The sequence below is a fragment of the Trichomycterus rosablanca genome, chromosome 16 (genome assembly GCF_030014385.1).
Source record: "Trichomycterus rosablanca isolate fTriRos1 chromosome 16, fTriRos1.hap1, whole genome shotgun sequence".
Lineage (NCBI taxonomy): Eukaryota > Metazoa > Chordata > Actinopteri > Siluriformes > Trichomycteridae > Trichomycterus > Trichomycterus rosablanca.
In genome coordinates, this window is record NC_086003.1 from 13,712,187 (window position 1) to 13,728,099 (window position 15,913).

A 15,913-nucleotide genomic window follows, 5' to 3' on the forward strand; every position below is an offset into this window, starting at 1 on the left:
GATATAATAACATATTTGCAGAAATGTGAGGGGTGTACTCACTTTTGTGATACACTGTATATACAGTGGGGGAAATAAGTATTTGATCCCCTGCTGATTTTGTAAGTTTACCCCCTTACAAAGACTTGAACAGTCTATAATTTTTATGAAAGGTTTATTTTAAGAGAGAGAGACAGAATATCAACAAAAAATCCAGAAAAAAAACATTAAATAAAAGTTATAAATTAATTTGTATTTAATGAAGGGAAATAAGTATTTGATGCCCTACCAACCAGCAAGAATTCTGACCCGCACAGACCGGTTATGTGCACAAAAGGCACACAAATTAGTCCTGTCCCTGTATAAAAGACTCCTGTCACAGAATTAGTTTCTTCCATTCAAATCTCTCGACCACCATGGGCAAGACCAAAGAGCTATCAAAGGACGTCAGGGACAAGATTGTAGACCTGCACAAGGCTGGAATGGGCTACAAGACCATCAGCAAGAAGCTTGGTGAGAAAGAGACCACTGTTGGTGCGATAATTCGAAAATGGAAGAAATACAAGATCACAGTCAATCACCCTCGCTCTGGAGCTCCATGCAAGATCTCACCTGGTGGGGTAAGAATGATTCTGAGAAAGGTGAGGTCAGTCCAGAATTACACGGGAGGAGCTTGTCAATGATCTCAAGGGAGCTGGGAGCAGAGAAATGCTGGATATGACCCCAGGAACACCATCCCCACTGGGCATTTCTCTGCCTCCAAACACGGCGAGTGGAGTTGATGCCAAAGAGCTCAATTTTGTTCTCATCTGACCATATCACATTCTCCCAAGCTTTCTCTGAATCATTCAGGTGTTCACTGGCAAACTTCAGACGGGCCTGTACATGAGCCTTCTTGAGCAAAGGGACTTTGCGGGCACTGCAGGATCTCAATCCATTATGGCGAAGTCTGTTACTAATGGTTTTCTTGGTGACTGTGCTCCCAGCTCCCTTGAGATCATTGACAAGCTCCTCCTGTGTAATTCTGGACTGACCTCACCTTTCTCAGAATCATTCTTACCCCACCAGGTGAGATCTTGCATGGAGCTCCAGAGCGAGGGTGATTGACTGTGATCTTGTATTTCTTCCATTTTCGAATTATCGCACCAACAGTGGTCTCTTTCTCACCAAGCTTCTTGCTGATGGTCTTGTAGCCCATTCCAGCCTTGTGCAGGTCTACAATCTTGTCCCTGACGTCCTTTGATAGCTCTTTGGTCTTGCCCATGGTGGTCGAGAGATTTGAACGGAAGAAACTGATTCTGTGACCGGAGTCTTTTATACAGGGACAGGACTCATTTGTGTGCCTCATGGGTACATAACCGGTCTGTGGGGGTCAGAATTCTTGCTGGTTGGTAGAGGATCAAATACTTATTTCCCTTAATTAAATACAAATTAATTTATAACTTTTATTTAATGTTTTTGTTGATATTCTGTCTCTCTCTGTTAAAATAAACCTTCCATAAAAATTATAGACTGTTCAAGTCTTTGTAATACTTATTTACCCCACTGTGTGTGTGTGTGTGTATATATATATATATATATATATATATATATATATATATATATATATATACAGTGTATCACAAAAGTGAGTACACCCCTCACATTTCTGCAGATATTTAAGTATATCTTTTCATGGGACAACACTGACAAAATGACACTTTGACACAATGAAAAGTAGTCTGTGTGCAGCTTATATAACAGTGTAAATTTATTCTTCCCTCAAAATAACTCAATATACAGCCATTAATGTCTAAACCACCGGCAACAAAAGTGAGTACACCCCTTAGTGAAAGTTCCTGAAGTGTCAATATTTTGTGTGGCCACCATTATTTCCCAGAACTGCCTTAACTCTCCTGGGCATGGAGTTTACCAGAGCTTCACAGGTTGCCACTGGAATGCTTTTCCACTACTCTATGACGACATCACGGAGCTGGCGGATATTCGAGACTTTGCGCTCCTCCACCTTCCGCTTGAGGATGCCCCAAAGATGTTCCATTGGGTTTAGGTCTGGAGACATGCTTGGCCAGTCCATCACCTTTACCCTCAGCCTCTTCAATAAAGCAGTGGTGGTCTTAGAGGTGTGTTTGGGGTCATTATCATGCTGGAACACTGCCCTGCGACCCAGTTTCCGGAGGGAGGGGATCATGCTCTGCTTCAGTATTTCACAGTACATATTGGAGTTCATGTGTCCCTCAATGAAATGTAACTCCCCAACACCTGCTGCACTCATGCAGCCCCAGACCATGGCATTCCCACCACCATGCTTGACTGTAGGCATGACACACTTATCTTTGTACTCCTCACCTGATTGCCGCCACACATGCTTGAGACCATCTGAACCAAACAAATTAATCTTGGTCTCATCAGACCATAGGACATGGTTCCAGTAATCCATGTCCTTTGTTGACATGTCTTCAGCAAACTGTTTGCGGGCTTTCTTGTGTAGAGACTTCAGAAGAAGCTTCCTTCTGGGGTGACAGCCATGCAGACCAATTTGATGTAGTGTGCGGCGTATGGTCTGAGCACTGACAGGCTGACCCCCCACCTTTTCAATCTCTGCAGCAATGCTGACGGCACTCCTGCGCCTATCTTTCAAAGACAGCAGTTGGATGTGAGGCTGAGCACGTGCACTCAGCTTCTTTGGACGACCAACGCGAGGTCTGTTCTGAGTGGACCCTGCTCTTTTAAAACGCTGGATGATCTTGGCCACTGTGCTGCAGCTCAGTTTCAGGGTGTTGGCAATCTTCTTGTAGCCTTGGCCATCTTCATGTAGCGCAACAATTCGTCTTTTAAGATCCTCAGAGAGTTCTTTGCCATGAGGTGCCATGTTGGAACTTTCAGTGACCAGTATGAGAGAGTGTGAGAGCTGTACTACTAAATTGAACACACCTGCTCCCTATGCACACCTGAGACCTAGTAACACTAACAAATCACATGACATTTTGGAGGGAAAATGACAAGCAGTGCTCAATTTGGACATTTAGGGGTGTAGTCTCTTAGGGGTGTACTCACTTTTGTTGCCGGTGGTTTAGACATTAATGGCTGTATATTGAGTTATTTTGAGGGAAGAATAAATTTACACTGTTATATAAGCTGCACACAGACTACTTTTCATTGTGTCAAAGTGTCATTTTGTCAGTGTTGTCCCATGAAAAGATATACTTAAATATCTGCAGAAATGTGAGGGGTGTACTCACTTCTGTGATACACTGTATATATTAGGGCTGTCAAACGATTAAAATTTTTAATCGCGATTAATCTCAGAATTTCATATAGTTAATCGCGATTAATCGCATTTTTTTTAAAAAGAAGAAAACAAGGATTTTTAAGTGAAATGTTACAATTAAAATGGTGAACACATTTTATGCTAAATGTACTTATGTTAAAAACTGCTGGGACAAGAGAAAACTGTAATTCACTCACATACTAGGCAGTAATACTATCCAGCAGAGACCCTTGACTTCGTATAAATGTCAGATTGTAGGTTAGAATTTCTCCAAATATTGTAGATCAGCGGTGCTTTAGGTGGGATAAGGCGTAGTTATTGTAACAGACTTTTCTGTGGTTGTATCGTGACATTTGATGGACGTTTCTACACGAAGTGAGTGTGTTTTGACCCTTTGGGGCTTCCATAGTTCATGGACTAACATGCTTGGCTAACGCGATAACTCCAGCTGTCCGGTACGGTAACAGAATAAGTTAATAAAAGTGTTCTGCTCCCGACAACTTGTGAATATACCGTGTATTTATTTCTTTATTAAGCGAGTGCATCACTACACGCTCGGTTACATTATGTTAACAAACCGCAAATGAAAAACGCTGGCAAGTCTCAACATGAACTACGGATGACTCGCAGGGCCAAATAGAATTTGCGTTAACGGCACTATTTTTTTTAATCGCGTTAAATTGAGATTGCGTTAATGCGTTATTATCGCGTTAACTTCGACAGCCCTAATATATATATATATATATATATATATATATATATATATATATACAGTGTATCACAAAAGTGAGTACACCCCTCACATTTCTGCAGATATTTAAGTATATCTTTTCATGGGACAACACTGACAAAATGACACTTTGACACAATGAAAAGTAGTCTGTGTGCAGCTTATATAACAGTGTAAATTTATTCTTCCCTCAAAATAACTCAATATACAGCCATTAATGTCTAAACCACCGGCAACAAAAGTGAGTACACTCCTAAGAGACTACACCCCTAAATGTCCAAATTGAGCACTGCTTGTCATTTTCCCTCCAAAATGTCATGTGATTTGTTAGTGTTACTAGGTCTCAGGTGTGCATAGGGAGCAGGTGTGTTTAATTTAGTAGTACAGCTCTCACACTCTCTCATACTGGTCACTGAAAGTTCCAACATGGCACCTCATGGCAAAGAACTCTCTGAGGATCTTAAAAGACGAATTGTTGCGCTACATGAAGATGGCCAAGGCTACAAGAAGATTGCCAACACCCTAAAACTGGGCTGCAGCACAGTGGCCAAGATCATCCAGCGTTTTAAAAGAGCAGGGTCCACTCAGAACAGACCTCGAGTTGGTCGTCCAAAGAAGCTGAGTGCACGTGCTCAGCGTCACATCCAACTGCTGTCTTTGAAAGATAGGCGCAGGAGTGCTGTCAGCATTGCTGCAGAGATTGAAAAGGTGGGGGGTCAGCCTGTCAGTGCTCAGACCATATGCCGCACACTACATTAAATTGGTCTGCATGGCTGTCACCCCAGAAGGAAGCCTCTTCTGAAGTCTCTACACAAGAAAGCCCGCAAACAGTTTGCTGAAGACATGTCAACAAAGGACATGGATTACTGGAACCATGTCCTATGGTCTGATGAGACCAAGATTAATTTGTTTGGTTCAGATGGTCTCAAGCATGTGTGGCGGCAATCAGGTGAGGAGTACAAAGATAAGTGTGTCATGCCTACAGTCAAGCATGGTGGTGGGAATGCCATGGTCTGGGGCTGCATGAGTGCAGCAGGTGTTGGGGAGTTACATTTCATTGAGGGACACATGAACTCCAATATGTACTGTGAAATACTGAAGCAGAGCATGATCCCCTCCCTCCGGAAACTGGGTTGCAGGGCAGTGTTCCAGCATGATAATGACCCCAAACACACCTCTAAGACGACCACTGCTTTATTGAAGAGGCTGAGGGTAAAGGTGATGGACTGGCCAAGCATGTCTCCAAACCTAAACCCAATAGAACATCTTTGGGGCATCCTCAAGCGGAAGGTGGAGGAGCGCAAAGTCTCGAATATCCGCCAGCTCCGTGATGTCGTCATGGAGGAGTGGAAAAGCATTCCAGTGGCAACCTGTGAAGCTCTGATAAACCCCATGCCCAGGAGAGTTAAGGCAGTTCTGGGAAATAATGATGGCCACACAAAATATTGACACTTCAGGAACTTTCACTAAGGGGTGTACTCACTTTTGTTGCCGGTGGTTTAGACATTAATGGCTGTATATTGAGTTATTTTGAGGGAAGAATAAATTTACACTGTTATATAAGCTGCACACAGACTACTTTTCATTGTGTCAAAGTGTCATTTTGTCAGTGTTGTCCCATGAAAAGATATACTTAAATATCTGCAGAAATGTGAGGGGTGTACTCACTTTTGTGATACACTGTATATACTGTATATACTGTATATTAGAGATGTACTGATCGGGGTTTTTGGCACAGATTCCGATCTCCTTTCAGGGATATCGGCCGATGGCCGATAGCCGATTCCGATGGGGGGGGAATCGGGGGGAATTTACGTTGCAAATTTAGCAGTAAATAAAGTACATCAAACAACAACATCAGACATACAGTGTATCACAAAAGTGAGTACACCCCTCACATTTCTGCAGATATTTAAGTATATCTTTTCATGGGACAACACTGACAAAATGACACGTTGACACAATGAAAAGTAGTCTGTGTGCAGCTTATATAACAGTCAGGGCTCTAGACTAACGTTTTGCACTGGTTGCACTGGTGCGCCTAACTTTTTTTCTTAGGTGCACCAGCACAAAAGTTAGGTGCACCCAAATTTTCGACCTCATCGCATTTAACACCGCAGTTTTACAGGTTCACTTTTTTTTTTTTTTATCACTGTCCATACAGGCAATATTGACTTGGAAATAACTAACAATCTGGTCAACATGGCCTCGTCTGATGATCTGTTTGCTGCTGCCTGACAATGAAGGGCAGTGGGGAGAGGGGACACTTGGGCAGTGCATTTATCGCGGCATGTAATGTGTTTTATAGATGCATTGGGCTTTTTCAGCCTTTCAATTCGAAATGTATTAGAACCAGTCACAAATATACTATTGCCGGCCACTGTCTTCTTTACAGTTAATTATAGTATTACAGACTAATTATAGCACACTTATAAAAATTATAAAAATAATAGAGTAAATGTGTATGTATGTGTGTATATCTATTTATATGTGTGTGTATATTTAAAATGATATGTATATGTTTGTGTGTGTGTGTTAGAGTGTAATCTTAAATACAGTGCATTATATTATCGGCTTTACTGAATCTTTTACACAGATTCCCAAAATCGCTTGCGGTGCACTCACTGTGTATTTTGACTACATGTATTGTAATATATTTTGGTCTTTTAGTTATTTTTATATTTTACTTAACGAAAATATCGTCGTGTTTTTACTTTCACTATCGCGGCACTTTACCGCTAGCATTAGCCCCTTGCTACTGTAGAGGGTCGGCTCACCTAGCCGCTGTCCGGTGGGGATGCTGCGGGTCTTTTGCTGTGCGGTGGTGGAGGTGTGGGAATAAAGACACACGGCAGGGTAGAGTCACTTTAACTGTTTAGTCAGGACTTAAGTGAGCGTTACAACACTTTACACCGCCGAGCTCCAGAACCCGAACTTCCATTCTGGGACATCCGGCGAATCTCATATACAAAACTAAACTTACGGCAGAACGTCCGAACACACGTGTATAAACCTGGTGCTGCATTCTGATTGGCTGAGCTGAATGTCGCTCACATATCACCGCTACAATATTGTCCCGCCCTTCACTATCTCTGATTGGTTTAGACCATGATATTGGCCTAATGTGTGTCCGTTGTTTTTTTTTTCCCTCGGACGCCTGGTCGCACCGGTGCGACCTGAGATTTTTTTTAGTCGCACCATTGAGAAATTAGGTCGCACTCTAGAGCCCTGACAGTGTAAATTTATTCCTTGCTCAAAATAACTCAATATACAGCCATTAATGTCTAAACCACCAGCAACAAAAGTGAGTACACCCCTAAGAGACTACACCCCTAAATGTCCAAATTGAGCACTGCTTGTCATTTTCCCTCCAAAATGTCATGTGACTCGTTAGTGTTACTAGGTCTCAGGTGTGCATAGGGAGCAGGTGTGTTCAATTTAGTAGTACAGCTCTCACACTCTCTCATACTGGTCACTGAAAGTTCCAACATGGCACCTCATGGCAAAGAACTCTCTGAGGATCTTAAAAGATGAATTGTTGCGCTACATGAAGATGGCCAAGGCTACAAGAAGATTGCCAACACCCTGAAACTGAACTGCAGCACAGTGGCCAAGATCATCCAGCGTTTTAAAAGAGCAGGGTCCACTCAGAACAGACCTCGCGTTGGTCGTCCAAAGAAACTGAGTGCACGTGCTCAGCGTCACATCCAACTGCTGTCTTTGAAAGATAGGCGCAGGAGTGCTGTCAGCATTGCTGCAGAGATTGAAAAGGTGGGGGATCAGCCTGTCAGTGCTCAGACCATACGCCGCACACTACATCAAATTGGTCTGCATGGCTGTCACCCCAGAAGGAAGCCTCTTCTGAAGTCTCTACACAAGAAAGCCCGCAAACAGTTTGCTGAAGACATGTCAACAAAGGACATGGATTACTGGAACCATGTCCTATGGTCTGATGAGACCAAGATTAATTTGTTTGGTTCAGATGGTCTCAAGCATGTGTGGTGGCAATCAGGTGAGGAGTACAAAGATAAGTGTGTCATGCCTACAGTCAAGCATGGTGGTGGGAATGCCATGGTCTGGGGCTGCATGAGTGCAGCAGGTGTTGGGGAGTTACATTTCATTGAGGGACACATGAACTCCAATATGTACTGTGAAATACTGAAGCAGAGCATGATCCCCTCCCTCCGGAAACTGGGTCGCAGGGCAGTGTTCCAGCATGATAATGACCCCAAACACACCTCTAAGACGACCACTGCTTTATTGAAGAGGCTGAGGGTAAAGGTGATGGACTGGCCAAGCATGTCTCCAGACCTAAACCCAATAGAACATCTTTGGGGCATCCTCAAGCGGAAGGTGGAGGAGCGCAAAGTCTCGAATATCCGCCAGCTCCGTGATGTCGTCATGGAGGAGTGGAAAAGCATTCCAGTGGCAACCTGTGAAGCTCTGGTAAACTCCATGCCCAGAAGAGTTAAGGCAGTTCTGGGAAATAATGGTGGCCACACAAAATATTGACACTTCAGGAACTTTCACTAAGGGGTGTACTCACTTTTGTTGCCGGTGGTTTAGACATTAATGGCTGTATATTGAGTTATTTTGAGGGAAGAATAAATTTACACTGTTATATAAGCTGCACACAGACTACTTTTCATTGTGTCAGTGTCATTTTGTCAGTGTTGTCCCATGAAAAGATATACTTAAATATCTGCAGAAATGTGAGGGGTGTACTGACTTTTGTGATACACTGTATTTCATTAGTCTAACTGACCACACACACACACACACAGGTTAAATGTTATCCAGTTCAGTCTGAAAAAACCTTAAAAAGAGCCTTACAGTGAAGATAAACCGGAGCAGCGTGTGTGTGTGTGTGTGTGTGTGTGTGTGTTTGTGCCTTTAAGAGAAATGATCTGTTCACTGTATCGCTTAGTGATTCACGAGTCGATTCATTTTCCGCGAAGAGTACGTTTCTCTTCTCAGTCATCTCTCCGTGTTTACTGTTATTAATTAAATGTCGTGGTTTTAAATAAACACCAGCTACTACAGAACATTTTGTGTGACTCTTACATTAAAAAGCTTCATTAAACTGTTATTACCACAGATCTGTAACCGAGTCAGACTCGTTCCGTCTAAGCAACTAAAAGTTTTCTGATGATCCTAAAAGTTCAGCAGATGATCCTGAACTAACGAATTTGCTAATGAATAAACTTTTGCCTCCGATTGGCTCTGTAACATTTTCTGTTCTCATCTACATCACAAGTAAGAACCGCTTATGATTTACTAAAGTGAACCAGGAGTTTATATAACGTGCTCATAGAATCGACTCAGATGTGACCGGGTTGAATTATCTTTTTAAAGTAAATATTACAATCAGCAAAATTACATCGTATGTATGATGCACAATGTTAATTTAGGTCATGAAGAGCTTTCACGATGGTTTCTGTGCGATGGTTGATGAATGGTGATGCGATGGTTGGTGCTTTGTAGCTCAAAGTCTGATTCAATCCACTGAGCTGTTAAGCTAAACATGATCTTTATATATCACACGATCGGATCGGCTACTTTTAGGAGATATCGGCTGATCGCCGATAGCATATTTTGATTAAAAATCGGCCGATACCGATTCATAGCCGATCGATCGTTTCATCTCTAATATATATATATATATATATGGCAATAATATCGCATACCACGGTGTTGAGCCACGCTAAATACCGAAAGGGGAAGTTCTTTCACCACGACAGCCCTATGTAAATGTCTTCTTTTTTACCATTTACAAGCATCCAGTGTAGTGCCACCTATTCTGATTCATTTTTTTTCTGTTGTATCAAATAATAATAGACAAATAACTAATTATTTTAACCCCCCGCCCCCACAAATTTGCTCCCAATTTAGTTGTCTCCAATTCCTTCCCATTGGAATCAAGCCTCTGTATGAATAGGGTGAAGACTATTATATGCCCCTTCCAACAGACATGCAGTCACCGAACAAGCCCTGCAAAGAATCAGTGCCCTGTCCATATTATTCTTGCCTTATGTGCCCAGTGTTTCTCGTGGAAATGAACCCACCACACCCTAGACCAGGATAAGACCTGATCCAAAAGCTATTTGATTATACATTGTTTGCTCTATTAAGAGAAAAGTCCACATGTCAACGAAGGGCAGTTGTAGCCTAGTGGATAAGGTACTGGACTAGTAGCCGAAAGGTCACTGGTTCAAGCCCCATCACTGCCAGGTTGCCACTGTTGGGACCTTGAGCACGGCCCTTAACCCTCAATTGTTTAGACTGTATACTAACAGTAAATAAAAGCGTCTGCTAAAGGCTAAAAATGTAAATGTAAATGTAAAATTGACATTAATGTCACATGACTTCTGATCTAGCTGTTTAGAACCGGGTCACACTGAATGTCTAATGGGTTTCAGTACCATATATGAAATTGGCACAGATGAGCATAGAAAGTGCTAGATTAGTGTGATTTGCTGATTACACTGTTGTGAAAGAGAGAAATCTGTGACAAACACTGAAGAAACAAAACTAAATCTAAGCCTGTAAAGAAAACGCATTGGAAAAACTCCAATCATCTCATTTAATGTGTGTTAAAGATTCAGCACAAATAAAGGTTCAAATCATCCAACCCAAAACCATTTAGGACTTAACTTTGTACTCATCAGAAGCTGCTTCTATTTAAAGCATTAATAAAACGTTCAGAATGAAAATCTCTTACCGTCGTAGTCCCTGCACCGGTGTTTTAGCGTGCTGCTCTTGCTCTCGGCATGGTTGGAGAAGTATGTGGTCCAGCTCTCAGTAGTGCTGTCTGGCAGGTGAGCCGTTACGGCGCTGGGGATGCTGGGATTGCACGAATGGGGAAACTGAGACCGAGGGTGGGGCATAGGGAGCAGGGGGAGTTGCTTTTGCTGCTGCTGCTGCTGCTGCTGCTGCTGCTGTTGTTGGGTCTTCCCCACAGGGCCTGATGTCAACGGAGTGTACGGCTCAGGCTCCTTTCGTTCTGGCTCGAATTTGGACCTGTGTTCTGGGAAAACAAAGGAAATATGATAGCAACGGGCCAGCATTGCTGCTGAGTTTGCACCTTAACTTGTTGCTTTTTATGATTCTGAATTGGTAAACGACTTTAATAATAACTGGACAACAAGCAGAAATTAATCGAGAGGGGCTGAGGTCACTGAAAGTGATGCTCACCTCGCCTCTGCTCTCTGTCCCTACTTTTTCCTCTGCTGCTGCTCCGACTGCGACTTCTGCTCCGGCCTCGCGAGTTCGCTCTTCTCCGCTCGGTCCTCTCTCGTTCTCTGTCTCTCTCGCGATACGAGTCGCTGTTTTTTACATGCCGTTCCGGCTCCCTCCTTCTGCGCTCCTCTCGCCGCCGGTCATCACGATTCCTATAGTGAAACACGTGCAACACACATAATTAGTGTTTGAATAGCCGCTCAGGTGGCACAGCGGTAAAAAAAGCTGGATTCTGAGTACATCGTTTCGAATCCAGCTCTGCCTCCCCGGTTCGAGGCTGGGCGGCTGTATAAGCAACGATTGGCCGGTTGCTCAGTTGGGGGGTGGGACAAAGAACCGGATGTGGGTCTCTCTCTCTGTCAGAATGCGATTACGATCTCTGCCGGCTGATTAGAGGCGCCTGCACAAGAGATGAGGAAGAGTGCCCTTAGGGTGTGTCTCTCCGCATGCAACGCTAGGTGGCGCCAAACTCATCAATGTGCGGGTGGCAAAAATGCATCCGGCTGCTGCTTATGAGGGGATATGGGTTAGGTTCGATCTCCTCGGTCAGGGTGGGGATCGGCATAGACAGAGAGGAAGCACGATGCAAATTGAACGACTGGATGCGCTAAAGGGGGAAAAAAAAAGTAGTGTTTGTTTATTAGGATTTTAAAGTCATGTTTTTACACTTTGGTTACATTCATGACAGGAACGGTAGTTACTCATTACACAAGATTCATCAATTCACAAGTTTATATTGAACACAGTCATGGACAATTTAGTATCTCCAATTCACCTCACTTGCATGTTTTTGGACTGTGGGAGGAAACCGGAGCACCTGGAGTAAACCCACTCAGACACAGGGAGAACATGCAAACTCCACACAGAAAAGACCCGAACCGCCCCACCTGGGGATCGAACCCAGGACCTTCTCGCTGTGAGTGCTACCCACTAGCCACTGTGCCGCCCACATAATTAGTGTAAAATATACGACGGTCATTCAAAAAGTTTCTGCACTTTTAAAAACTCTATTTATTAAGAATTTCAAAAACAAATGACATCACTTTTCCACATTGGTTGAGCACGTAGTGCGGAAATTTTTTGAAGATCCCTTAAAGAATTGCATGCTTTTAAGATTTTATTTCATAAATCTACAGCTGACATGACAAATGCGTGTTGTTTAGTCTGAAAAAGCTTACTACAGATACCAAACAGGGAAGAAAAAAGGCTTGTAGCTCTTTTTCAAGGTTGACCAGTAAAAAAAAAAGCTGCCGACAATTTACTGTACAGTTTTACACTAGCTGAGGTGTTGTGTTCAATTTACTGACCCCCACTCTGACCAAATTGCAACTAATCATACTAAACAATATGTCAAATTATTGTTCCACTTCTGTCCTGATGTACTGTTAAGTACAGTATGCAATTTAAGATGCCTCCAGTCTTCGTTAAATCAACTTCTGCAATAAAACTGTGTGAATTTGTTCATTCTCTTGAATTTCTTGAACTGAAAGAAAAAAAAAAAAAAAAAAAAAAAAAAAAAAAAAAAAAAAAAAAAAAAAAAAGAATTGACTTAATTGCTGAGCTGAGTAGCTTAATTGTATTTTGTAACTACAAACAAGGTTGCTCGGGTGGTGCAGCAGCAAATCGACCGCTGACATCCAGGGTTTGAATCCCCAGCCTGAATATCATACAGATATGATTGGCCAGAGCGTGTAACTATATTGCTCCCATTGACTACAGGAAAAAGGGATCCACTGACACTCTGACCAAAATAAAGTGGTGATTATCAAGAAAATAAAACAATGAAATAAAATAAAATCAATCAGTGTGAACAGAGGCATGTTAACCACCATGTTAGATTCATATTCCTATTATTTACACTTTATGATTGTATGGGAACTGAAAATACTAATTGGTGCAGTTTTGCAAGTCTTCAGCTGCTTAACAGGCCGTGGTTGCCGTTGCCAGATTCTCCTCTTCATAATGAGTCATACATTTTCAACTGAAGACAAGAGCCAAGCTGAGTGAACTTGGTGGTGTTTCTGCGTGGAATTGATGTTTGGCTTCCTCACTGCATATCAGACTGTGTTATGTGACAACGGTCTTCCAAAGTACTCCCGAGCCAATGTTATTTACATCTACATTCATCACAGTGGCATGACGTTTCTCATTCAATACCATCGGGCTTTAAAGATCACACACATTTAACAGTGGTTGTCGGCCTTACGCTACACAGCCTGAGGTTTCTCCAGATTCTTTTAATCTTTTTATAATATTATATACAGTAGCTAGTAAAAGGTCTATTTGAACTGATTTGAGGGTCTATTTTTCACAAGATCTGGCACAAAGTGGTGAGCCATTAGCCAACCTTGCTTGTCTGAAGCTTTGGTGGATCCTCCTTTTATAGCCAAACATGATTCCCTCATCTGTTACAAGTAGGGATGTAACGATGCACCACAAGACAGTTAAAAATCGGTGCACATGTGCCACGATTCGAATTGGTTATTTATTTAAAATGAATCGATATTCACTTTAAACAACAGAGGGCACTGGCGCTATTTACCTCGCCTGGTTGACGTCACTACAGGGTTGCCAGGTTCGGAATTTTCCAGCCACATTTATTTATATGAGGATACTTTCTTTATTTGTATTATTCATTTATTTATATAATGTTGGATTTGATTTAAAATTTCATTTCAATTTTTTTTTTTTAAACTAAGCATTATTTGGCATAGTTTGTACCTACCTCAGAAATAAAAGGGCTTTCATTATTTAGATAAATAAAAGACAAGCACAGATACAGTATTTTATTTTAATAAAGAGAAATAATAAAAGGAAACTGTCATAATTTGTCTTCTATTTCATTTTGTTTAAAAAAAATCGGGAAAAAATCGTATCAAGAACACAGTATCGTGAATCGTATTGCATTGTGGGTAGAGTGTATCGTTACATCCCTAGTAGGTAGTAAAATGTCTATTTGAACTGACTGACTTCTCACAAGATCTGGCACAGATAGTGAGCCATGACCCAACCCTAGTTGTCTGGAGCTTTGGTGGATCCTCCTTTAATTGCCAAACATGATTCCCTCATTTGTTACCAATTGATCTGCTTATTATGAAATGTCTCTAAACTCAAATTCTATATAAAAGTTGTACTCTTATTCTGAGTTTGGGGGCACCAAATGCAAAATTTGTTTGTATTCACACAATACATCATTTTTAAAGTTGCTCAGCCCCAACTTTAAAAGTCCTTATTTTGTACTTTTATCAGTTAAATAACGGTTTAGGAGAATAAACAAATAAACAAAGATAATCACAGATAAACTGTCCAAACTGATCTGGAATTGGGGAATTAGAGTTTGTATTTGGCCGTATTCTGGTAGCTTATTTAAATAGTCCTTTAAGAAAACGCCTAACAGTAAAGAACCTTACAAAATGAAAATGCTTACCTTGATTCATTGAAGTCAGACCGATTCCTTAGCGGGCTTCGCCTTCTTCGGCCATCCTTCTCATCTTCAACATGACTAACCTGAAAATATTAGAAATTGTGTCACAATGTTAAATTATTAATCCTAAAAAATAAGGAACAAGTTAAACAGTTGATCAAATACTTTGTTCTAAACGTAATACTATACAAAGTTTACCTCTTCCTTTTCTTCAGGTTTCGGAGCTGAAGGTTTTATCTCTTCTTTAGGAATCTCTTTTGCAGGTGGATTTCCCAAGTAATTTTTGGTAGTAAGACATTCAAAGAGTTTCTCTACGAAGCATGTGGTTTCTGTTGGCAGAAGAATTGGAAATTTATTTTAGAAAAATAAAACGCTTTTTTTTTTTTTATATTTTTCTCCGATTTCAACCCCTCCCCCCACTTTTCTCCTCTAATCTAGTCGTATCCAATTACCCTGGTTGCGTTACACTTCACCTATACTGATACAACCCTCCACTGCTGGCTGAGGAGCTTCGCAATTGACACACACCCCCTCCGACATGTGAGCAGTACCGACTATAATCAGCCAGCAGAGGTCATAATTGCGCCAGTTATGAGGAACCCTGGTCCGGCTTTCCCATCCCTGAACAACAGCCAATCGTTGTTCATGTGGCCGCCTAGCCCAGCCGGTTCGATACGATACGATGTATTCGAAATCCCAGCTCCGGTGCGCTAGCGTATTTTACCGCTGCACCACCTGAGCGGCATAAAACACATTTCAACCCCACTGTATTTAACCCAGCCAGAGCCAGACCCAGATAGTGACAAATCAGGCAGTTGTGTTTGGTCCAGACACCAGAGCCAAGTGGGCCCAGGCTTAATAGATCCACTTATATAAATAAAACTATAAACTGTGTTTGACTGTAAATAGCCGTTCTATCACTCAACTGAGCACCTACACAGATACACGACTGGCTATGTATTAGTAAGGAGGAAGGACAACGGTCGAAGCAGAGTTCCTTATTGCTGCTGCAACTGCTACCTTGGCCAAACGGTCTAGCTGAGGCACCTGCACAGTGTGCGGTTGATCATGGATGGTAGTAAGGGTCTCTCCCCAAACAACTGCAGACACTGCAGGTGAAAAGAAGCGAGTGGGTGAGTGGTGGCACACGTTACAGAGAGGCGATTCTAAAATGGTGGGATTGATCGGGTGCTGTAGGACTCGTGCTGTACTAAACTACCTGAAAATTGCAACAAACCAGTAGCACCACAGTCTCACCGTTCTGTGGTCAAAT

The 15,913-nt window shown here is 42.0% G+C and overlaps 1 protein-coding gene across 3 annotated transcripts in view; it reads right to left on the bottom strand.

Moving 5' to 3' along the window:
• The window catches only part of rbm27 (RNA binding motif protein 27), a 59,004-nt gene that overhangs the window by 35,625 nt on the left and 7,466 nt on the right, over window positions 1–15,913 (bottom strand). For 2 of the 3 annotated variants that reach the window (XM_063011402.1, XM_063011404.1), the window contains exons 3-6: window positions 14,839–14,969; window positions 14,644–14,723; window positions 11,172–11,368; window positions 10,699–11,004 (exon numbers count right to left, since the gene is read on the bottom strand). In XM_063011402.1, the coding sequence (XP_062867472.1) occupies window positions 10,699–11,004; window positions 11,172–11,368; window positions 14,644–14,723; window positions 14,839–14,969 (714 nt within the window). The remainder of the gene's footprint in view (window positions 1–10,698; window positions 11,005–11,171; window positions 11,369–14,643; window positions 14,724–14,838; window positions 14,970–15,913) is intronic. The other variant, XM_063011403.1, reaches the window with a different exon arrangement.